The sequence below is a fragment of the Dipodomys merriami genome, unplaced genomic scaffold, assembly GCF_024711535.1.
Source record: "Dipodomys merriami isolate MVZ:Mamm:240054 unplaced genomic scaffold, mDipMer1.0.p SCAF_20, whole genome shotgun sequence".
NCBI classification, from domain to species: domain Eukaryota; kingdom Metazoa; phylum Chordata; class Mammalia; order Rodentia; family Heteromyidae; genus Dipodomys; species Dipodomys merriami.
Window position 1 is genome coordinate 6,464,881 of NW_027203382.1, and position 24,104 is coordinate 6,488,984.

A 24,104-nucleotide genomic window follows, 5' to 3' on the forward strand; every position below is an offset into this window, starting at 1 on the left:
AGTCGGCCTGGAGCGGTAACACACACCTCAACACTGGAGAGCTGAAGCCAGGAGGGTCTTTTCATGGAGACAGGTCTCGAGTGCAAAAAAAAAAAAAAAAAAAAGAAATCTGCAGACCGCAAAAAACAAATGAAGCGTAAGAGAATCTTGTTTAAAGAAAAAAAAAAAACCTTACGCAAAGCAGGAAACCGTCATGCTTGAGAGGACAGCTTCCAAGCCATTGAAAGCAATAGTGTCTGAACCCTGAAGAAATAATAAAAAAAAAAAATACACTGGCAACAGAGTGCCCGCGCGTCCAACCCTAAGCCGCCCCCCCCCCCACCCAGCTTCAAGCCCAACTTCTTCCAGGCCGAGGTCGCTGCCAGCAGGCGCCGCCACACCCTCCCACCCGCCCTCCAGGGAGGGAGGGTCCCAGTAAGGAAAGGTGGTTAAACAAAAAAAAAAAAGGAAAAAAGAAAGAAAAAACAACTTCCCCAGATCAGGTCTGGGCCACCCACAGGCCAATCGGGCAGCGTCGCGCGAGGTCAACGACTAAGGCCTAGCTTTTCTTTCCTCCTCCTCCTCCTCCTCCTCCGGGGGTGCCCCACCCATGCCAGACTTCAGCCCCCCGAGGGAGACTCAGCCTCCCGTCGCCCCAGCAGAGGAAGCAGCGAGAGGGCAGCGACCCCGGTTGCCCAACAGTTGGGTTCCCAGGCTGCCCGGTGTGACGCAGCGGCTCCCGCCCGGCCCCCGGCTCTCCGACGACGCTCGGGCTAGGCGGGAACGCGGAGCGAGGCCTGGGCCACCGACCCTCAAGTACCGCCCGGGGCCCCCCCTTCGGCTTCTCCAGCCCGGTCCTTACGCGGTTCCCCAAGTCTCAACGCAGCCAGTGTCCACCACGTCCCACCCCAGTTTCTCCCCGGTTCCTTTTCAGTCTCTCTGCCTCCACGTCCTGGCGCCACCCAGCCGGCCCCGGGGACCGAGGCGCTCACAGCCGCGACGCAGCGAGCCTCAGCGCTGGGCCGCTAAGGGCGGGTACCCGAGCTAGGATCAGCGGGCCACAGTCGCCGCCAGACTCCCGGCAGCTTCCGAGCAGGGGGCGCGCACGCTCCGCCCTGAGCGCGTGCGCGCGCCCAGTCCCCGCCTTGCCACGCCCCGGAACCAATCGCTCTTCAGCAACTCTCACGACTTCCTCGACGTAATCGCTCCTCCCGCCCTTGCCCCAGCAGGAAGGGTTCAGCGTGCGCGCGGCCGCTCGCCTCGCGACCGGTGGGGAAGGGGAGTGAGCAGAAGCGCTTACGTCGCGCGGGAGGCGGAGGCGGAGGCGGCGGCGACCTCGGTGGCGACGGCGGCGGCGGCGGCGGCGACGACGGAAGACGGTTGCGCTCGCTCTCTCGGCGTCATGGCGGCTGCCGGGAGCCGATAAGCAGCGGGAGCGCGCGCGCGGCGGCGGCGGCGGCGGCGACGACAACGACTCGTTACTTCTGCTCTGGCTGCCTTCGCCTCTGGTGCTTCAATAATGAATTGATTGTTGGGGACCCACTCGGCAGGGATCGCGCGTCGGTGCCGCGGGCCGGGACTCCCCTCGCCTTGCGCGGCTCTCCTCGTCTCCCTCCCTCTCCGGACTCTGGCTTACCCCGAGACGCCCGGACCCCGAGGACTCTGTGACCGAGATCGCGGGCCCCGGCGCGGGGGAGGCCGCCGATCCCAGCCGGCTCCCCGCGAGCCGGCTCGCCCTGCCCCGCCAAGTCCTCACGTCCGCCGGTAAGAAAGGGGGCGGCGGGTGTGGGTCAGGATGTGGCGGTGAGGACCCGAGCCCTCCGGGCGGAGGGCGGGCGGGCAGGAGCGGGCGCGGGTGGGGGGGGGGGACTTCGCGGTGCCCCGGCGGCGGCCCAGAGGCCGGGCGCAGGCAGGCCCGGGCGACCGAGCGAGGGCCGGCGGCGGGCGGGCCGGGCGCGCAGGGGGCGTGTGAGCTGCTAGGGGCAGGCCGGTGACCGCCGAGCGCATCCCGGAGCCCCGCGGGCCCGGCTCGGGCTTGTAGGGCTGAGGGCCGGCCAGGCCGCACGGGGAAGTCCGCGACTGGCGAGTACTTGGCCCCCGCGTCGGTTCTCCTGGAACCCGGGCACCCAGCACGTGGGGAGCGGTGGGGAGGGGGAGGGGGCGGCGGCCCGGGCGAGCCTGGGAGGGCGCGGGGCGGGTCGGAGGGAAGTTTGAGGCGGGAAGGGCGGCTTGGAGGCCGGGATGGAGTCCCGGGAGCGGGCCGAGGAGGCCGAGGGGACCGGAGGAAGGCTAGTGAGAGCCAAGGCTCCAGCGTTGGACGTCTGAGCGAGGATGGATCGTAACGTGCTTTCGAGCCTCGCCGCGCAAACTTCAGTAGAGGATTGACGAAGGTTTAGCGACTTAGGCAGAGAGTCATTGTGGAGACCCACGGGAGACCGCGGAGAGGTCCGTGTTGCCCCCGAGCCGCACGTCGGGCTCCGAGAAGCACCGCAGAAGTGTTCCTCGGGGGAGGGAGGGTGGCGGCGGCGGGGGAGGAAGTTACTCTGTACCGAGAAAGCCATTTTGAGGGGCGAAAAGGAAGGTGAACCGGCGAGAAGGAAAAGAGGAGTGAACTTTCTCCAGGGAGGACTTTGAGGAAGGAAGCGGCTCGTGAGAGAGAGCACTTCGGCTGTCGGAGACTTCGGTTGTATCTGGTGGGGGAGCTCTTTGGGGAGAGTTGGAATTGGTGGTAAACCTGGGGGAATGGATGTTGAGTGGCCCGGGTTAGTTTCTTGAGGTAACCTGTTCTTCGAGAGAGGCTGTTGGACTGGGATCCGGAGACTTTAAAAATCGGGATCCAGATGCGGAGTGTACTAGGAACGTGTTGGCCCGAAGCTCGTTTAAGCCCCCGGCTTTTTGGAACTGAAAGTAGTAATGAATTCTTTTGGCTGAGGTCGGAGGACAACTGTACTCTCTGCTCAGGCTGTCTCGCTACTTTCTGGCTGGGGAAGGATCTGACGTCTTCCCCCGCTTCTTCCTCTCCCTCCCCTGCCAGAGATCTCCTTTGTTTATTCGTGGATAGCTTGTAGGTGACTCTAGTGTTGTACTGAAATTTTGAGAAGTGGGAAATACTCTCCTCTTGATCCATTATTATTATTATTATTTTGCCACAAATCTCCTACTTTAACAGTCAGCTGTTAGGGTACATTATCTCTGTTACCTTCCAGTCTTTTCGTAGAAATTCAGGTACCACAACTGGTAAATAATATATATTTTTTCCTCTCCACTGTCAGCTCACCTGCTGAAGAACATGTTTGTTTGGACATGTACAGTTTTACTAAGATTATATCATATCTTTTCTTATGTGATCAATTTTAAAACTTCACTCGAAGTTCTTGGTATCAGGATTTCATTGAACAGAACCATTCCATCCCTCTTTATTTGATGGAGTTGCCAAATAAGACTCTTAGGAAGTATGTATATGTTACCTCTTTAGAGGTAGGAAGTATGTATGTTACTTCTTTAGAAGTAATCCATATAAATATTGCTTCACAGTGGCAATTAGTCTGAAAGTCTCGAAGTTCTTGGTGATAGTAATTAGGATTTCATTGAACGTAACCATTCCATCCCTCTTTATTTGACAGAGTTGCCAAGTAAGACTCTTAGGAAGTATGTATATGTTACCTCTTTAGGAGTAATCTATATAAATATTGCTTCACAGTGGCAATTAGTCTGAAAGTTTTATCACTCAACAAGTATTTAAAGTTCTTCAAGCAAAACTATATTAACAGTGGCACACTATATTCCAGTAATTGTGTGTGTGTGTGTGTGTGTGTGTGTGTGTGTGTGTGTGTGTGTGTGTGTTTTTCTATGTGTTCGCGTGTGTGTGCGTGCCCATGCACTGATACCAGGGCTTGTACTCAAGGCCTCCCACTGTGGGCATTTTCCTCTCATAGCTATTGCTCTACTAATTGAGTCATACTGCTCCTTTTTGCTGGCTAATTTCAAAGAGTAGTGGATTTGTCTGCCTGGGCTGGCTTGGAACCACACAATTCTCAGATAGCAGCCTCCTGAGTAGACTATAGACTTTAAATAACCACCTTTAGTCTAAGGTAGATTTCAAGAAGTTCTAAACAGAGGCTTGTTTTTGTTTTTATACAGGAAATATTCTTAACTATTAAACATTTTCTTTAGGTGAATCAAAGAGGGTCCCAGCAAACCTGTGAATGTTGAAGAAAATACATCTGAAATTTTGATATTCAAGGAGTCAGTATTTATATTCATCTTTTAAACTGGGAAGATTTATATTTTGTTTTAAAACGTCTTGATTTTACAATGAATGGACAGAGTGATGAAGAAAGTGTGAGAAACAGTAGTGGAGAATCAAGGTAAGCAAGACATTTACTGATTGTATACTTGAGAATTAAACTTACCGCTTGTCATAAATTTGTTACCTATGAGGCCCAAATATTTTTAAAAATTTTAATAGTTTAAGACATTGATATTTGATGTTTTAGTGATTTTTTTAAAAAAGATGTTCAGAGAGCTTAAATATAAAATGCTTTATTAACTTAAATCTTTTTGGAGGTTCACAATGTTTCAGTTAATAATTGATGCTGAAGCAAGTAAATTACATTTAATTTGAATGGACTATCAGTGAAATGTCCATGTAAATGCAGTAGGAATTTCTGTATTTACCTTTTTCTGGCATTTTGTCTTCTTCACCTGTGCTTTATGGTAGCTACTAGCCACATACAGCTAATTAAATTTAAATCAAATTACAGTATACTCCAAAATTAGTTGGTCATACTAGGCACATTTCAAGGGCTGAATTGTTACATATGGTTGTCTCTTTGGATAGAACAGATCGAAAACATATTCTTTTGGCCAAACATGTAGATAGTATTGATCTGGACACTGGTTGAAGTATTACTATAACTCTTTCCTACTTCCGTTTTCACCTCGGAGTTGTAATTATCTGTAAGTTAGTTGAATTCTTGACCCTTGTTTTTTCAACGCAGATACAGTTTGTAGAAGTAAACTATTAAGCATTTTATGTGTAAGAAAACCTCTTGGCATCTAAGTTTTTTTCTTATTTGTGGTTTTGTTGTTGTATGTGCCTGTTTTGTTGTTGTTGCTTTTTTTAAGATTGTTTTTGGAGTGTTGTGTAGCACAGCCTGGCCTTGAGTTCAGAACTCTGATCTCTGACCTGCCTCCCTAGTAGAATGCTTGGATTACAGGAATGTATCACCATGCCGGGTCCTAACACTCTAAATTCTTGTTTGGCTCTATCTTTTGAGTTACCTGCACATTAATAACACAATCCACATAGTTCACACACACACACACACACACACACACACACACACACACACACACACACACACACACACACAAAATACTTAAGGAAATTAAGTAAATAGACATTGAAGTGAGATTGCAAAGTTACTTAATCCCAATCCTATTAATTATTAATTTTGAATTAAGGTAAGTTAATCTTTTTTATTCCTATAAAATGAGGATTACACTGAAAATTGAGAATCAAATGAGATACAACTTGTAAAGGGCTTGATAGTTTTCTCATGTATTGAACCTCATTGTTCACTTATAATCAGTTCCATGTTTGATGTGCCATAGAATACTATATAACTGAACAGTTAATAACAGTGAGGGGAAAAATGAAATGGCCAGCACACAGGAAACTTGACAGGTTTAAAGGGAAAAAAAAACTGCTTAGAAAATTATGTTGCAAGCCGGCTCTAGTGGCTCACGCCTGTAATCCTAGCTACTCAGGAGGTTGAGATCTGAGGATCGAGGTTCAAAGCCAGCCTAGGCAGGAAAGTTTGTGAGACTCTTATCTCCAGTAAACTGCTAGAAAACGGGACATGGTGCTGTGGCTCAAGCGGTAGAGCGCTTGCCTTGAGCTGAAGAGCCCAAGGACAGCGACCAAGCCCAGAGTTCAAGCCCCATGACCGACAAAAAAAAGAAAAAAAAGAAAATTATGTTGCATATGTACTTGGTCTGAAATTTGTAAACTTGGAAATTTGTGGCTTTGTTAGATGATTTTTTCAGACTGTTTAGGTAATAAGAACATCATAGAGAATAAAGTAAAACCTTTTAGGGGGAAAAAGTATTTAGTTGAACCAAGTATTTGTTTAGGAATTTTTTTGTTTTTTGTTTTGGCCAGTTCTGGGGTTTGAACTCAGGGCCTGTGAACTGTCCTTGAGCTTCTTTTGCTCAAGACTAGCACTTACCCACTTGAGCCACAGCGCTACTTCTGGCTTTTTCTCAAGACTAGCACTTACCCACTTGAGCCACAGCGCTACTTCTGGCTTTTTCTGTGTATGTGGTACTGAAGAATCAAACCCAGGCCTTTATGCATGCCAGGAAAGCACTCTACCATTGAGCCACATTCCCAGCCCTGCTTAGGAGTTTTAAACTCATCTTTTCACTGACTTGTTCTCATGATTTTCTCAAACATAAATTGAGGAGGAGTTAAACTAATTTTGAATTGATTTTACCACTTCTTACAAAGTTACACACAACAATTTTTATTTTTTTTATTGTGAAAATACTGCACAGAGGGGTTACAATTACAGGGTCAAGATGAGTACATTTCTTATCAAGCATTGTAGCCTCCTCCTTTGTTTTCCCTTCCAATCCCTTCCCATCCTCCCTCCCCCTTCCTACCCCTCCCACTCAATCCTCTCCCCCCCCATCAAAGTTGTAAAGTTCATTTTTCCATATAACGACTTGTACATCTCATTGTTGCAATGGATCCATCTGTATCCCTATTTAAACGATTTGTTTTTTCCCTTCCCCTCCACACAGCAATTTGACTAGAACCAACAGTTTGTGTTAAAGACTTTTGAATCTTAGCATGTCTCTAAAAATGTACAAGATTGAGGGTCTGGGGAGGTGGCTTAGTGGTAGAGTGTTTGCCTTGCATGCATGAGGCCCTAGGCTCGATTCCTCAGCACCACCTAGGCAGAAAAAGCCAGAAGTGGTGCTGTGGCCCAAGTGGTAGAGCGCTATCCTTGAGCTGAAGGGCTGAGGGACAGTGTCCAAGCCCAGAGTTCAGGCCCCATGACTGACGCCCCCCCCCAAAAAAAAGTACAAGATTGATTGTAGTAATTATAGTTTTATTCATTATTGAACAAGGAAATGGTTAATAAGGAGAGATAATAGAGGACATGCAGGAACCAGCCTACAACAAATAGGAAATATGACAACAGTATGTTCTCTATTTGGATATGCAGGGAGACTTGTTGGCATGCTCTCACTATTTATACATTGTAGTCTTTGCCGCCATGCCATACCTAAAGCAGGGAGCAGTAATAAACCTCATCTGATAGTCCAGAAGAAAAATCTTCTAAATGAAAGGATCCCCCCCATATAAATACTGGGATATGAACTTAAATTCTCATACTATTCTATGCAGGCATTCTACCACTTGAGCTACTCTAGCAGTTCCTTTTTTTTTGGGTTGAGTCGTGAGACCTGAACTCTGGGCCTAGGCATTGTCCTTCAGCTTTTCAGCTCAAGGCTAGCACTCTACCACTTGAACCACAGCGCCACTTCCGGATTTTTTTTTTTTTTTGGGTCTGGTTGTGGGGCCTGAACTCTGGGCCTGGGTGCTGTTCCTCAGCTCTTCAGCTCAAGGCTAGCGCTCTACCACTTGAGCCACAGCACCACTTCTGGCTTTTTGCTTATGTGGTGCTGAGGAATCGAACCCAGGGCCTCATGCATGCAAGGCAAGCACTCTACCCACTGGGCCACCTTCCCAGCCCCACTTACGGATTTTTTTTTTAATTCTTTTTTTTCTTTTTCTTTTTCTTTTTTTTTTTTTTTATTGTGAACATACTGTACAGAGGGGTTACAATTACATGGGCAAGATAATGAGTACATTTCCTATCAAGCACTGTAGCCTCCTCCTTTGCTTACCCTTCACATCCCTTCCCAGCCTCCCCCATTTTTTTTTTTTTTTAAATACTTAATGTGGTGCTGAGGAATCAAACCCAGGGCCTCATGCATGCAAGGCAAGCGCTCTACCACTGAGCCATCTTCCCAGCCCTAGCAGTTCCTTTTTGAATTAACTTTTTTTGGGGGGGAGGGGTTCCAGTCATGGGGCATGAACTCTGGGCCTGTCCCTCAGCTCTTCAGCTCAAGGCTAGCGCTCACTTGAGCCACGGCGCCACTTCTGGCTTTTTTCTTTTTGCTTATGTGGTGCTGAGGAATCGAACCCAGGGCCTTAGGCATGCAAGGCAAGCGCTCTACCACTGAGCCACCTTCCCAGTTCCTTGAATTAACCATTTTTGAGATAGAGTTTTCCTGGGCTGGCCTTGTGTGATCTTCCCATTTGTGTTTTCTCATGTCACTGGGATGACCAACAAAAACCACAGTTTTAGCCCTTGGTCAAGATGCAGCCTAACAAACTCCCCACCCTCTCTCTAGATCCCCTGATCATATATAGCCAGGATTACAACAGTTTCAACCTATATTGCCCAGCAAAGTATCTTTTTTTTTTTTTTTTTTGACCTCCATGTGGGTGCTGTCCCTGAGCTGCTTTTACCCAAGGTTAGTAGACACTTGAGCCACAGTTCCACTTGTTTTAAATTTTTTTTTTTGGTAGTTAATTGGATAAGAGTCTCATGGACTTTCCTAACTGGTCTGGCTTTCTCAGCTCTCAGTCCCTAAGTAGCTAGGATTACAGGCGTGAGCCACCAGTGCCTGGCTAAAGTGTTCTTTATGATACTTTTAAGTAATTGCAAAGCATATTTATGGAATTATTTTGAATTACTTATTATACTCAATATACTTTTATATAGTTTTGTGTGCTTGAGACTTGGTTAAGGAGTTACATCTGCCTTGCAGTTTACATCCACTTTGGAGTTTCTCAGGAAGAAAGACTTACTTTGCATTCATTTTTTTTCCTTAGAGTTTTGCTATGTATTTCTTTGCTCTTCATTTGTTATAGTTCCTTTCCTTTCTCTTCAGAGAAAGAGATAGTACCTATTTAAAAGACTGGGATGTGAATTTTACAGACAGGGATTTTCTTGTGAAAACGAAAATTTTTCTGCAAATGCTAAGAGTAATGAGGAATACTCTGCTCTTAGTTGATACACATTAGTTTAAACTAAGTAAGTTAAAGTTAAGTAGTTTAAGCAAAATTTGAATTGTTACGGGCTAAGCATTTAAAAATGTATTTTGCTTTAGAATTTCCTTTCTTCCACTGGAATTTATGAAATGAAGTAGAATTAGTGTTTGGCCTTTTTCGTTGGTGCATTAGCTTTTTATATACATAAAATGTGTTTGTAAGGAGTTGATTCCTTCTGGGTAGAATGAGTACTCAGGAAAATAGGTTTTTTTTTTTTTCTATGCCATAACTGATAACTTTGAGACTTAGTTACTAAAAAAAAAATACATATATATATAGGTCAGGATGCACCTGTACAACTGTTTGCACTCAACACAAAGTTTTATGTAACTGAAGCTGAGCTTTCTCAAGATAGTGTTGGAGGATTTCAGAGCATTAATTTCTAGTTGTGGGGACTTGTATTATTTGTGACAAGAGTATTTGAAATTATGGTTAAATGTTTTAAAATTTTAATTTTCTTTCTAATTTATTTCATTTTTCCTTGTTTCCTTCTCAACCCTCCCACCTCCTACCCCTTACTCCCACATTGCCTATTTCTTTTTGCTATTCTGAGGATCAAACCTAGGGCTTTGTGCATGTTAGATAAGCATTCTGTCAGTAGGGTACATCTGGTAGTCCACATTTTTTTCCATTTAAATTTGAAAATGAATGATGACACTTCGAATGATGAAATAAATCATTGGAAAGTAATTGAAATATGTGATCACATTTTGTTTACTTTTAGATGACCAATACATGCTTGTATTGCTTGCCCATTGATGAAAATTTCAATAATTTATAAGTATGTTTTATATTTACAAGAATTTAATATAGTTATTTTAATCTCTACATGTGTATAGCTTCTTGAATAACTCCTACAGAGTAGGAAAAATGTTGATGATGCACCTTTAGTAGTTTAACCATTTACAGTTAATCCATAGTTGTTAATGAAATTTTTTTGTTTTTAGACAGGATCTTGCAGTGTTGCCTTAGTAGGCCTAGAACTTATCAGCCCCCTGCCTGAGTCCCCTGAGTACTGTAATTACAAGCATGTAATACCATGTCTAGTACCTTTAGAGATTCTATTAATCTGATTCTTAGAATATTTTATTACTTTTAGTCTACTATTTAAAAAAATTCATGCTGGACATTAACTCAGGGACTTGCACATACTAGGGAAGCTCAAAAGCCCTAGCCTGCATTCTTTTTTCTTTTTTGGGTCGTGGGGCCTGAACTGTGGGCCTGGGCATTGTCCCTCAGCTCTTCAGCTCAAGGCTAGCACTCTACCACTTGAACCATAGTGCCACTTCTGGCTTTTTCTGCTTATGTGGTGCTGAGGAATCGAACCCAGGGCCTCATGCATGCAAGCCAACCACTGTACCACTGAGCCACCTTCCCAGCCCTTGAATTCTTTGTTTTGTAGCTTAAAAAAATTAGTGTTAATGCATAGCATACATGTCTTAAATATGTGTGTAAATTTTATATTTACAAAGATAGGAAGGGCTCTGTATTTTGCTCAGTTTCTTTGGCTTATAGAAAATAATTTAAGTTTTATTTTTAAGAACCTTTGGGTCACAACTTTTTAAATGTTTTAAGGAAGAAGTAGTTGTAGGCAGTGAGTTGGAAATGTGATCAGTGGAAATGTTCTGAATGAAAATCATGATAATTACTCTGATCTGATTATTAATATTGTGTGCATTTATTGAATTTTGCACAGTATTCCACAAACATTGTTATTTGTTATACAACCATTATGCCCATTAAAAAGAATATGTGAAGTTGGAGGCATGAATTAAGTAAAGTGTACCTATCTAGTAAGTATAAGGTCCCCATTATTGACAAAGTAAAAATAATTAAAAATCTACTCTGAAAATTAAGATTGAACTAAAAGACTGCTGGTGGAGGTGATTAATACATATAATTCCATAATCTCAGAGATGGCTCATAGTTATTTTCCAGAATGGACTAAAAATGTTATGGAGGCCTTCTCTAAGTATATAGGCCAGATATGATGATGCATATCTGTAATCAGAAGGTATTTAGGAGACATAGGTTGGAAAATTGTGTTTGGAGGCCAGCCTGGGCCAGAAACAACAGATCTTAGCTGAAAAATAACCAAATGTAGACAGGTTTGGATATGTGACTCCAAGGTTCTGGATTGAAACCCAAGTATTCTAAGGAAGAAAGAGAGGAGGTGGGGCAGAGAAAGGAGGGAGGAAAAGATTATTAAAATCTGATGCTGATCATATGGCTCAGTAGTTAAGAGCTTGCCTAAAATCCAAAATTGTGGGTTTGATCCCAGCCCTGTACACACACACACAAATTAAATGCTTTGAGAAGCTCTAAATTCTATAAATGATGTGTTAAATTTAAGGACCATGAACTCAACCTTAACAGGTCCCTTTTTTTGTTAGGTGATAGGATCCAGGACCTTGCACATATTATTAGGCAAGTACTCTACCATTGAACAAACCTGGGTTTGTTTTTTTCTTTTGGTTGGTCGTGGGGCTTGAACTCCAGGCTTGGGCGCTATCCCTCAGCTCTTCAGCTCAAGGCAAGCGCTCTACTGCTTGAGCCACAACGCCAATTGCAGTTTTCTAGAGGTTTATTGGAGATAAGAGTCTTATGGACTTTCCTTGCCCGGGGCTGGCTTTGAACTGTGATCCTCAGATCTCAGTCTCCCAAGTAGCTAGGATTATAGATGCGGCTGACCTGGGTTTTTTTTTGTTTGTTTGTTTTGTTTTTTTTGGGTCCGGTCGCGGGGCCTGAACTCTGGGCCTAGGCGCTGTCCCTCAGCTCTTCAGCTCAAGGCTAGCGCTCTACCACTTGAGCTACAGCGCCACTTCCGGCTTTTTTCTTTTTGCTTATGTGGTGCTGAGGAATCAAACCCAGGGCCTCTGGCATGCAAGCCATGCGCTCTACCACTGAGCCACCTTCCCAGCCCCTGACCTGGGTTTTTTTGAGTTTGTATCACTATGTACCTCAGATTGGCATCGAATCTCTTATGTAGCCCATTAAGCCTCCAGAGTAGTGGAATTACAGGTATCTACCACTTACATATGGCTACAAGTTATCTTTTTCACTCTGTATCTTTTATCTGGTTGGATACCACTGTGTAATTTTTTAATTTTCCAGATACTATCTCACTAAGTAGCCTGGACTGTAGCTCATGCCTCAGCTTCCTGAGTGCTGAGATTTGTGTGTGTGTGTGTGTGTGTGTATATATATATATATATATATATATATATATATATATATATATATATATGATAATGATTTCTCACTGTAAAAGCTAGCTTTTTACTTAAACTAAAAAAATTTAAAACAACTTTTATTTTTAAGGCATTGCTCATTAAAGTAGTTACCTCATTTGGTTTATATTTACTTATAGCCTTTTTATTTTTGTCCTTCACTACTAAGTCTCAAAAATTATACTAGAGGCACTTTTAGGAAGATAGGAAAATATGAAATCACAAAGCTAGGTTGCTTAGAAATCATTCATTGGAAACTAGTTGTTAAAATTCCCTCTAGTATCATTCACTTCAGGAAAGAATGATTCCTTTACATTTCAGTTTTTTTGTAATCCCTGTATCTCAGTTCAATATGTACTTTTTATCTTTTCCTGTTTTTCTTTCTTAAATATCCTGTATTGTACTATAGAACCCTTGCTTATAATAATTTTTTTTCTTGAAATCTCAATATACTGCTTCACAGGAGCTTAAGTAATAGGTTACTGTCTCCACAATAGAATTTAGCCAAATGACAAATCTCAGAGAATTTAGTTATGGTTAAGGTTACTTACTGTATTTGGACTTATTTTTAACTGTCGAAGATATGAGAATTGTGTATTACTTCATTTTCGGCCACAGTTTTTGCTTTCCCACTCCGTGTGTGTGTGGGGGGTACACACACATGTACACATACATACATGCATATGTACATACATACCTAAGATAATGTGCAGGCACTTTAGGTTGGTGAAATTACCCATTTGTTATGGTGCCTAACATTACTTTTGAGTTCTTGACAGCAGGTGGCTTATATCTGTGTTTAAAAAATATTTCTGGCCAGGCACTGGTGGCTCATGCCTGTAATCCTAGCTACTCTGGAGGCTGAGATCTAAGGATCATTGTTCAAAGCCAGCCCAGGCAGGAAAGTCTGTGAGACTCTAATAAACCACCAGAAAACCAGAAGTGGCGCTGTGACTTAAGTGGTAGTACTAGCCTTGAGCTAAAGAACTGAGGGACAGAGCCCAGGCCCAGAGTTCAATCCCCATGACCAAAAAAAAAAAAAAAAAAAAAAAATCTGTTAGGTGTCAACACCTCTAGCCTGTAATTCCAGCTATTCTGGAGGCTTAGATCTAGAGTATGAAGTTTTTGAAGCAAGCACAGCAGAAAGGTGCTTTAGACTCCAAAAGAACCAGTCCCATCTGGGCTGGAGATACGGCCAAATTGGTAGAGCCCCAGCCAAGCAAGCAAACCAGCAATCATGAGGCTGAGTTCAAACTCTGGTATTGGAAATAATACCAATAGTGAGAGTGTGAATGAATGTTTTTTGTTTTGTTTTGTTTTCTTTTCTTTTTTTGTGGAAAGAAATGGGAATTTTTTTTACCTTTTTTATGGGAAAATTTAAAAATACATAAAATATAATTCCAGATGTGGTTCTTGGACCATCAGTGTTAATGTTTATTAGAAATACAGAGTTTGGGACTTTATTCCAGACCTGCTGAATCAGAATCTTAATTTTTAAACGATTTCTAAATGGTTTTTACACTTATCAAATTCATGTGTCTTTATGAAGTTGTTTATCTGGAGTCTTTCTTTCCCTTTCTCCTCTTTCTCTTTCTCTTTCTTTCTTTCTCTTTCTCTCTCCTTCCTTCCTTCCTTCCTTCCTTCCTTCCTTCCTTCCTTCCTTCCTTCCTTCCTCTCTCTCCCTCCTTCCTTTCCTTTCCTTCCCTCCCTTCCCTTCCCTTCCTTCCTTCCTTCCTTCCTTCCTTCCTTCCTTCCTTCCTTCCGGTTATTGATGTTATATATGTTTTTTATTTTCTGGTAATATCCAAGAACACTGTCATGGATTATTCCAGCAAGAATGTGTAAGTGGCTACCAGTTAGTATAATAAGCTTTTATTCTTACTGAATCAAGTATGAAGCACATATATTACTTGGGTTATTTCAAGTGTTACCATTCCCACTTCCAGATTAGGAAATGAGGGTTACAGACATTAAAAAATACCATCTTTCACTAGATTGCACAATTTTGTTTTACATTGCATTGCTGTCTTTTTTTGTGTGTGTGTTCCTAGATTTAGTCTAGAGTGAGTTAGTTTGTTTATTTATGCTGGTCATAGGGCTTGAACTCCTGGGCCTGTGTGTTGTCCCTAAGCTCCTCAGCTCAAGGCTAGTGCTCTACCACTTGAGCCCAGTGCCACTTCCAGTTTTCTGGTGGTTTGTTGGAGATAAGAGTCTCACAGGGCTGGGAAGTTGGCTCAGTGGTACAGCGCTTGCCTTGCATGCCTGAGGGTTCGATTCCTCAGCACCACATAAGAAAAAAGAAAAAATCCGGAAGTGGCGCTGTGGCTCAAGTGGTAGGGCACTAGCCTTGAGCTGAAGAGCTGAGGAACAGTGCTCAGGCCCAGAGTTCAGGCCCCACAACTGGGGGGGGGGGGGGAAGAGTCTCACAGACTTTCCTGCCTGGGTTGGCTTTGAAAAGTGATCCTCAGATCTCAGCCTCCTGAATAGCTAGGATTACAGATGTGAGCCACCAACACCCTGGCTTACATCGCATTTAAATCTCTTCATGTTAAATCTCATGTTAAATCGCATGTTAAATCTCTTCAGTCTCCTTTCTGTCTTTTTTTACCCCCCTGCGGTTGTGGGTCCTGAACACTGGGCCTGTGCTCTTCATCTCAAGGCTAGTGCTCTACCACTTGAGCCATGGCGCCACTTCGGGCTTTTTCTGCTTATGTAGTACTGAGGAGTGGAGCCTAGAGCCTCATGCATGCAAGGCAAGCACTCTACCTCCGAGCCACCTTCCCTGCCCCTCAGTCTCCTTTCATCTGTATGATTTTCTGTCTTTTTTTTTCGTGGCCTTAATTAAGTTTTTTCAAGATAAATTGTCGAAGGTCACTAAATCTGAATTTGTTGTTTTTATTCAGATAAACTAGGGCTCTTAGTTTTTAGAAAAGATAACTACAGTAATAAAGTATCCTGAACACATGATATAGGGAACTGAACTGGTTAATGTTCTCAGTGAATTGTCAGGTTTCTTCAGTGTATCAATTTTCTTATTTACTGTAATTTTGGAAGTCACGGCACCTTATTCTACTCTAGATGACATTGAGTGTTAATTAATATATATTCCCTATTGTGTTGAGTAGCATTACATATGTCAGCTAGAATTTTGATAATCTGCATTTATTTGTGTATATATTTTACACTTGAGGTATAGTACAGTAAGTTATTTTGTCGCTCAAAGAAATTAAACCTTGACCTTGGGAAGCCCTAAAATCAGCAGTTTTCCAAGGAGCCTTGGTTCCTTTTATTATAGAACAGTATTAGAAAATAAAGTTTGTGTGTTGTATGTGCATATTTTGTTCAGGTGTCACTACTTCTAGGCCCTGTCAGCAAATAAAGCAGACAAACTTAGGCAATATATGTATATATTACAAGTCTATGTATATCTACACATTTATAGTTATTTATCTGTGTGTGTATGTATGTGTGTATAAAGTAGGCATGGGTACATCCTGATAACTCCCACTGTGAATGCTATACTATAAGGCTAATTCTAACCACCCACACCTTTTATGACTTCTCTGTCCAACAGTGAAAAGCATAATTCCCACTATCCAACCAACATCTATGCACTTGTATTCAACATAGTGTGTGTGTATATATATATGTATATGTATATGTATATATATATATTTATATATATATCAGTTTGAGAATATTTTGGCCACACTACAGTAAACTATTTATTACTAATTATTAAGTTATTTTACCAACTAGAATTACCATGTACTTTATATTTAGACTTGTATCTAGTCAGACCATTGTCTTCTAAAGTTAACTCAGTTCATTTTTTCCCTACTTTTTGAATTGTGATTATATCATATTGTATAAATAATTGCTAAATTTTAGCAACTAGAACACTGTATGTATTTTTTTTTTTTGTCGGTCGTGGGGCTTGAACTCTGGGCCTCGGCGCTGTCCCTCAGCTCTTCAGCTCAAGGCAAGTGCTCTACCACTTGAGCTACAGCGCCACTTCCGGTTTTCTGGTGGTTTATTGGAGATGAGTCTCACGGTCTCTCCTGCCCGGGCTGGCTTTGAACCGCGATCCTCAGATCTCAGCCTCCTGAGTAGCTAGGATTTCAGGCGTAGCCACCAGCGCCCGGCTGTGTATGTATTTTATATTTAGCCTTATTATATCTACTCAGACCATTGTCTTCCAAAATTAACTCAGTTCATTTCCTCCCACTTTTTAATGTGATTATGTCACAATTTTTTAGATTCATTTGTTGTACTACGTACTACATCCTGGGATCCTTCTTTTACCCTAAAAGTCTCCTTGTATATCAGATTTACTGAGTCATAATTCTCATTTTAACAGGCCTTTCAGAAAAATTGTAATCAAAGTAAAATGCATATGCATATATAGGAAATATTGCAACCTGCAACATCTTATCATGTTTTAAGATTACAAATAAACTTGTTGAAAGGTTATTATAATCTAGATCCAGGGTTGTACTACATTTTTTTCCCCTGTCGGGGGGCCATTTGGTAATTTGTAATTTTTTTTTTTGGGGGTCCGGTCGTGGGGCCTGAACTGTGGGCCTGAGCACTGTCCCTTAGCTCTTCAGCTCAAGGCTAGCACTCTACCACTTGAGCCACATTGCCACTTCCGGCTTTTTTCTTTTTGCTTATGTGGTGCTGGGGAATTGAACCCAGGGCCTCAGGCATGCAAGGCAGGCGCTCTACCACTGAGCCACCTTCCCAGCCCCGGTAATTTGTAATTTTGTTCCAGGCCATACAAAATCTCAGTGCAGATAAATAGCCATGAGTTATATAAGTAAACATATCAGAATCTTATGTATCTGTTCAGTTATGTACCGAGTGATTTTTGGGGTCCTTAAGTGGCCTAAGGGCTGGAGGTTCCTAACCTCTTGGTAATAATGGTAGGACCAGTTTACATATATAATCAGCTAAAATTTATTCAGAATTAGGGTACCATATAGGCAAACAAGTGAGGACAAAGCAGAAGAGAATACTGTATTGAATTACAGGACAATTTTTGTAAAGTTTTAAACTTTTTTAATTCCCTCTGGTCCTGGGGCTTCAACTCTGGGCCTGGGTGCTGTCTCTGGGCTCCTTTTGCTCATGGCTAGCTCTCTGCCACTTGAGCCACAGTGCCACTTCCGTGCTTTTTCTGTGATTAATTGGAGATCAGAGCCTCATGGACTTTACTTCCTCCGTTGGCTTCAAAACACAAACCTCAAACTCTCAGATCTAAGCCTCCTGAGTAGCTAGGATTACAGGTGTGAGCCACCAGTGCCTGGCAACTTTTCTAATCTTAATGATAACAATTGTAGTTTGGAGAGGAAGGAAGAACCAATGGTATTTATTCAGATGAGTGATGGAGACAAAAGTTTGTATAAAGAGAACGTATCTGGACTGCTAGCCTTGCAGTTCTTTACTCTGAGGTTTATTCAATAGTAAGTTGAAGTCTTTGTGTGGCTTAGTTCCCGGTGGAAGAAAAAGAACAAAGGAAGCCTAGTAAAGGGTAGAAGCGTATTCTCCATGTAAATGAAATGGACAGAAACACTAGTTTTAGGGAGAGACCCCAGTTATCTACTGCACCAGAATCAACATAATATATTTAAGTAACTGTTTAAGAGTAACTTTTTAATTCCAAGTATATTAATGTGTTTCATTGTGATATGAAATGGCTACTTTGTTAAAAGTTAACATTAGGTTAACTTTTCAAAAGCTTCTGAGGTGTGGCTAGATTATTAGCTAAGTTACCATTGACATACAAATTGAATACAAATTGAATGTTACAAAAATTAGTGGGTACCCTTAATAAAAATGACTTGGAATAGCTACTTCTCAGCTCTGTTGTTGCTTTCAGAAATACTTTGTTTGCCCTCAAAGCATTAATTTAGATGATTGAGTAACTACTATTTAGTAGATACCATGGAACTCTAAAATTTGAGTTTCTTCTCTAATAATTATAATCCAGAGGCCATCTTTACAAATACATGTTGTGGCAGCTAGATTTGGCAAATGCAAGGAGTCAAAGTGTAGTAGTAGTTCAAGTGTAGAAGAGAGGTTTGATCATAATGACAAATGGTTGACATCCATAGTCAGGCCTAAAATTAGAGTGAAAGTTTATAATTTTTTTGTTGTTTGATTTTCTTTAAGAGATCATTTAAAGCCTAGGAAATCTTAAAATTTAGGACTATTAAATGTGCTTTGCATTTCAGCAAAATGGGATGTAGAGATCCTTGGATTAAGATTAGGAAGATTAGAGTTTGAGGCCAACCCAAGTGACCCCCAACATTGCAAAATGGAGGTATATACCTGTGATTCAGATAGGTGGGAGGCATAGGTAACAGGATCTCTGGCCGTGTTTGGGCAAAAACCATAAAGATCTTGTCTGAAAAATTAGCTCAAGCAAAAGAGCATAAAGAGGTGGCTCAAATGGTAGAGCCTAGCAAGAGGGAGGCCCTGGGCTCGAACTCTTGTATTGCCAAAAAGAAATTTTATTTTTTATTTTTTATTTTTTTGGGTCCAGTCGTGGGGCCTGAACTCTGGGTCTGGACGCTGTCCCTCAGCTCTTCAGCTCAAGGCTAGCGCTCTATCACTTGAGCCACAGCGCTCCTCTTGGCTTTTTTTTTTTTCTTTTTGCTGAGGAATCCAACCCAGGGCCTCATGCATGCAAGGCAAGTAAGTGCTCTACCACTGAGCTACCTTTCCAGCCCCAGATTTTTTTCTTGTATGCAGCATACACCCACTAGAATATGTGTAGACTGATGAAATACAAAATTATAAATAATTGTAGAATTTTGAAAATCATATTGTTAGCTGGGTGCCGGTGTCTCATGCCTTTAACTAACTACTCAGGAGGCTGAAATCTGAGGATCATGGTTCAAAGCCAGCCTGGGCAGGAAAGTCTCTGAGACTCTATCTCCAATTAACCACCAGAAACCCGGAAGTGGTGCTATGACTCAAGTGGTAGAGCGCTCGCCTTGAGCTGAAGAGCTGAGGGGCAGCTCCCAGGCCCAGAGTTCAAATCTCACAACCGACAAAAAAGTCATATTGCTCTGGGTACTTTATTTTTTAGTAGCAGTATTTGTTAAACTTAAAAGAATCTAAACATTTTAAAAGCTTTAACTCTAATACTAAATGTACCTTTAAGCATGTACAAAAGTAGTGGCGATGGAATGACCATGCCTCCCCCCAATGTATATTTTTTCACAAACCTTCAGCACATTTCACCTCATAACAGTCTAATTTCATCTCACAACTCCTACCTGCTACTCTCTTCCACTTGTCTTGTGTTGGCCTTGTGTTGGCCTTCTGCATGGTGGTTGTAAATAGTCATTGATATCGTAATCACATGTATTTTATAAAGCTTCAGTGACACTTAACTGTATGTCACTTAACTGTATGTATACAAAGCTTACATGGTCATTCTGTGAACTTATTAAAAACCAAAAATAAGTTGGTACTGGTGGCTCATACCTGTAATCCTAGCTATTCTGGGGGCTGAGATTTGAAAATCATGGTTTGAAATCTGCCAGTGGAGGAAAGTTCATGAGGCTCTTATCTCAAATTAACCACCAGAAAACCAGAAGTGGCCCAGCAATGTGGCTCAAAGTGCTAAGCATTAGCCTTGAATAAATGAGCTCAGGGACAGTGCCCAGGCCCTGAGTTTGTTTGTTTTGACAAACAAAAATAAAATACAGACACACACAAAAATTTGAAGCTGAACCTCAGATTAAACACCACGAATCCACTAACCTAGATATTTTTTAAATTGGTTATGCTAAAAGTTAACCTTTATACCATCCCTTTCTGGCAGTTACATTCTCATTTCTTTAAAGACTTCAGGGGATAGAATTTATTATACTTTAAAGGAAAGCTGCTTTTGTACAATTTTGCATTGGATTCATAGTTTAGAGCATTCAAAACAACTTCCTTATTTTTATTTTTATTTTGTTGGTTAATTGGAGATAAGAGTCTCATGGTCTATCCTGCCTGGGCTGGCTTTGAACTGTGACCTCTCTCATATTGCTGCCATCTGAGTAACTAGAATTATAGGTGGCTTTTTTTTTTAAATACTTTTGATTTGTATAGAGTTTGTGTGTGTGTGTGTGTGTGTGTGTGTGTGTGTGTGTGTGTGTGTGTGTGTGAGTGAGAGAGAGAGAGAGAGAGAGAAAGAGAAAGAGAGGGAGAGAGAGAGAGAATGTTGGTGCACACCTGTAATCTCAGCTTCTTGGTAAGAGGAAGTTGGAGGGTTACGTCTCACCAAAGTTAATTTGAGACTCAATCTAAAAAACAAAGGGCATATTTAAGTGGTAGAATGCTTGGAGTTTCTGAATAGAATCTCTGCAAAAGTTTTTTTTCTTTTCCTTGGGTTTTATCCCTAGTACAAAGTTATACCCAATAATTGTTGATGGGATGAGCAAGTGAGTTCAGATTCTATTTATACAAAAGATCTCTCAAAAATGTTTAGTGTATAGTTTATTAGCCAACCAGGTATAGTTCTTTTCTAAAATTCTCTAAACAAAGGGGCTCAGATGCAGTTACTTCCTTTTCGCAGTCAAGTGAGTTCTACCCATGGAGGTTATCCTGGTTTCCTGGCTAGTCAGGCAGCTTTTTTTGTTTTGTTTTGTTTTGTTTTGTTTTTTGGTCAGTTGTGGGGCTTGAACTTTGGGCCTGGGTGCTGTCCCTCAGCTCAAGGTGAGCGCTCTACCACTTGAGCCACAGCGCCACCTCCAGTCAGACAGCTTTGATATCTTTAAAAAATTTTTTTTTTTATTGTGAAAATACTGTACAGAGGGTTTACAATTACATGGGCAAGATAATGAGTACATTTCTTATCAAGCATTATAGCCTCCTCCTTTGTTTCCCCTTCCCATCCCTTTTGATCCTCCCCCCCATCCACCTCCAGCCCCCTCCCCCAAAGTTGTAAAGTTTGTTTTTCCACATAACGACTTGTACATCTCATTGTTGGAATGGATTCACCTGTATCCCTATTTAAACAATTTGTTTTTTCCCTTCCCCTCCACAAATTATACCAACATCAAATACAGTGAAAGCAGGGGTTATACCATGGGGGAGGGACATACAGCTTTGCTATCTTTAACATGTGGCTTCCAGTTACATAGTTAAGGTTATTTTCATCCACCAGAAAGGGATGTTAATGGGGAGGAGGATAGATTATATAAGATTACATATTAAGATTATATAAATGATACTTCACTTTTGGTCATATCACATTGACTAAAACCTGTTCACATAGCCACATCTAGCTGAAAGAGATAATTGGAAATTTTATCTTTGGCTTGATTGGCATGTATTTGTTAGCCAAAACTTGAGGTGCATGTCTAATTCTACAGGGCAAAGAAACCGAAATACCAGTGGAAGAGGAGAGATAGAAGGTAGGCTATGAATAAGTTTTTTGTGAACCAAACATTAAGGAATATTGTTTCAAAACAAATTACTTCCATCTTCCTACTTTTCCTTTTTCTGAATATTCTCACTTCTATGTATGTATATGAGATTTGTGTATTTGTGTTGAAATTTGCTTTTTACACTTAGCCTTCTCTGAATCTCATTTGTTCATTCATAATACGTATATGAAAAGATTAAACAAAAATATTATGTCTGATACATAGTACAACTAGTAACCATTTTACTCTCTTTTTATTATACTATTTTGAAGATTCTGGTATGTGTATTGGTTTAGTCATAGACATTTTCTGAATATTTAAAATTATCATAGTCCTAGAAAGAACACCTAAAGCAGTTTTTTGTTTTTGTTTTTTTGTCAGTCGTGGGGCCTGACCTCTGGGCCTGGGCGCTGTCCCTCAGCTCTTTATCTCAAGGCTAGCGCTCTGTCACTTGAGCCACAGCACCACTTCCAGAGTTTTCTGCTTATGTGGTACTAAGGAATTGAACCCAGGGCCTCATGCATGCAAGACAAGCACTCTACTACTGAGCTACCTTCTCAGCCCCATAAAGCAGGTTTTTTTTTTTTGGGGGGGGGTCCGGTCGTGGGGCCTGAACCCTGGGCTTGGGCGCTGTCCCTCAGCTCTTCAGCTCAAGGCTAGCACTCTACCACTTGAGCCACAGGGCTACTTCTGGCTTTTTTTTCTGCTTATGTGGTGCTGAGGAATCGAATCCAGAGCCTCATGCATGCAAGGCAAGCACTCTACCACTGAGCACCTTCCCAGCCCAAAGCAGGTTTTTTTGAAGTAATTTTTATCTTCCATTTAGGAGAAAGATGAATGGTCCTTTTCTGTAATAGCTATTAAGCTATCAATATTAGACTTCTATTAAGTGTCAGACAGTATGGTTTATACAGTTTATATCTTTTTATCTTGCCAGAATTTTGAGGTATATTTCCATGTGGCAGAAAGCCAAAGCTTATGTAATGGTTGTACAAATATAAACATAGTTACAATGACAAGAAAGGGCTGTAAATCGTGAAAAAAATTGTAGTTGAGCTTAAAATACCATCCAGTTAGCCCTTAATTTTCCCTCACATATCTTTCAAAAATTCTTCTTCTTCTTCTTTTTTTTTTTGGTCGGTCATGGGGCCTGAACTCTATCTAGGCTTTGGTGCTGTCCCTGAGCTCTTCAGCTCAAGGATAGAACTCTACCACTTGAGCCACAGTGCCACTTCCAGCTTTTGCTGTGTATGTGGTGCTGAGGAATTGAACCCAGGGCCTCATGCATGCAAGGCAAGCACTCTACTGCTGAGCCACTTTCCCAGCCCCTCAAAAATTCTTTTTAAAAAGAATCTCAAAGCAATTATTTTAAATGGCATTGGCACTTACCTATTATGACAGAGGGAAGGCAACAAGAGAATTTAGCAAACTGTCCTGTGGAATAATAAAAACAGTTCCTTGACTTATGTATAGCTCAATTTGCCTGGCACACACAGTCAACCAGTATAATTGTGTAGGAAATCAGTTTTGGTTTGCCTAGTTTAGGACGAGTTTCAGTTGAGATTGGAACTAGGTAGGAATTTGGTTGCAGCTGAAATTAAGTGGTAACTTGCTGTGAATCAGAACATTGGAAGAATTGGCTTTCTATGAAAAGGTTTTAAGAAGGAAATCCTTTACATGCATTCAAGAATACTTTCATTGGAGCTGGGAATTTGGCTCAGTGGTAGAGTGCTTGCCTTGCATGCCTGAGGCCCTGGGTTCAATTCCTCAGCACCACATAAGCAAAAAAGAAAAAAGCTGGAAGTGGCGCTGTGGCTTAAGTGTTAGAGTGCTAGTCTAGAGTGCTAGTCTTGCTTGAGCTGAAGGACAGCACCCAGGTCCAGGGTTCAAGCCCCACGACCCGACCCCCAAAAAAGAATACTTTCATTATTAGATAAAATAAAAAGCAGTATGAAAATATTTTGTAAACTATAGAACTAATACATTTAAAAAATGACACAACTGGAAAAAAATGAGAAAAAATACCATAGGAACAAACCAGATTATATAAATGTATGAAAAATTCTAAGTATTAGACATTTGTTTGGGGAAGGTGATTTGTGAGTTAAAGAGTTAAGGGTCTCATCTATAGAACCATTGTCACTCACTTGGTTTTAGGCAGTTTTGGCCATGTGGGAAGCACTCAGTGTATCAAGATTTTCTGATTCTTCCCAAGTTGGTTTTTTTTTTTTTTTTTTTGTTTTTGGTCAGCTGTAGGGTTTGAACTCAGTGCCTTGGCGCTGACCCTGAGCTGTTTCGCTCATGGCTAGCACTCTAGCGCTTTGAGCCATA

The 24,104-nt window shown here is 41.9% G+C and overlaps 1 protein-coding gene across 4 annotated transcripts in view; it reads left to right on the forward strand.

Moving 5' to 3' along the window:
- Positions 1-1,329: 1,329 nt before the first annotated feature.
- Positions 1,330-24,104, forward strand: part of Chd1 (chromodomain helicase DNA binding protein 1) — a 93,985-nt gene continuing 71,210 nt past the window's right edge. Inside the window, exons 1-3 of one of the 4 annotated variants that reach the window (XM_070031018.1) lie at positions 1,330-1,743; positions 4,153-4,346; positions 21,720-21,761. In XM_070031018.1, the coding sequence (XP_069887119.1) occupies positions 4,294-4,346; positions 21,720-21,761 (95 nt within the window). In that variant the 5' untranslated portion in view covers positions 1,330-1,743; positions 4,153-4,293. Of the gene's footprint in view, positions 1,744-2,272; positions 2,425-4,152; positions 4,347-21,719; positions 21,762-24,104 lie in introns of those variants that run through there. The other 3 variants (XM_070031022.1, XM_070031019.1, XM_070031021.1) reach the window with 3 other exon arrangements.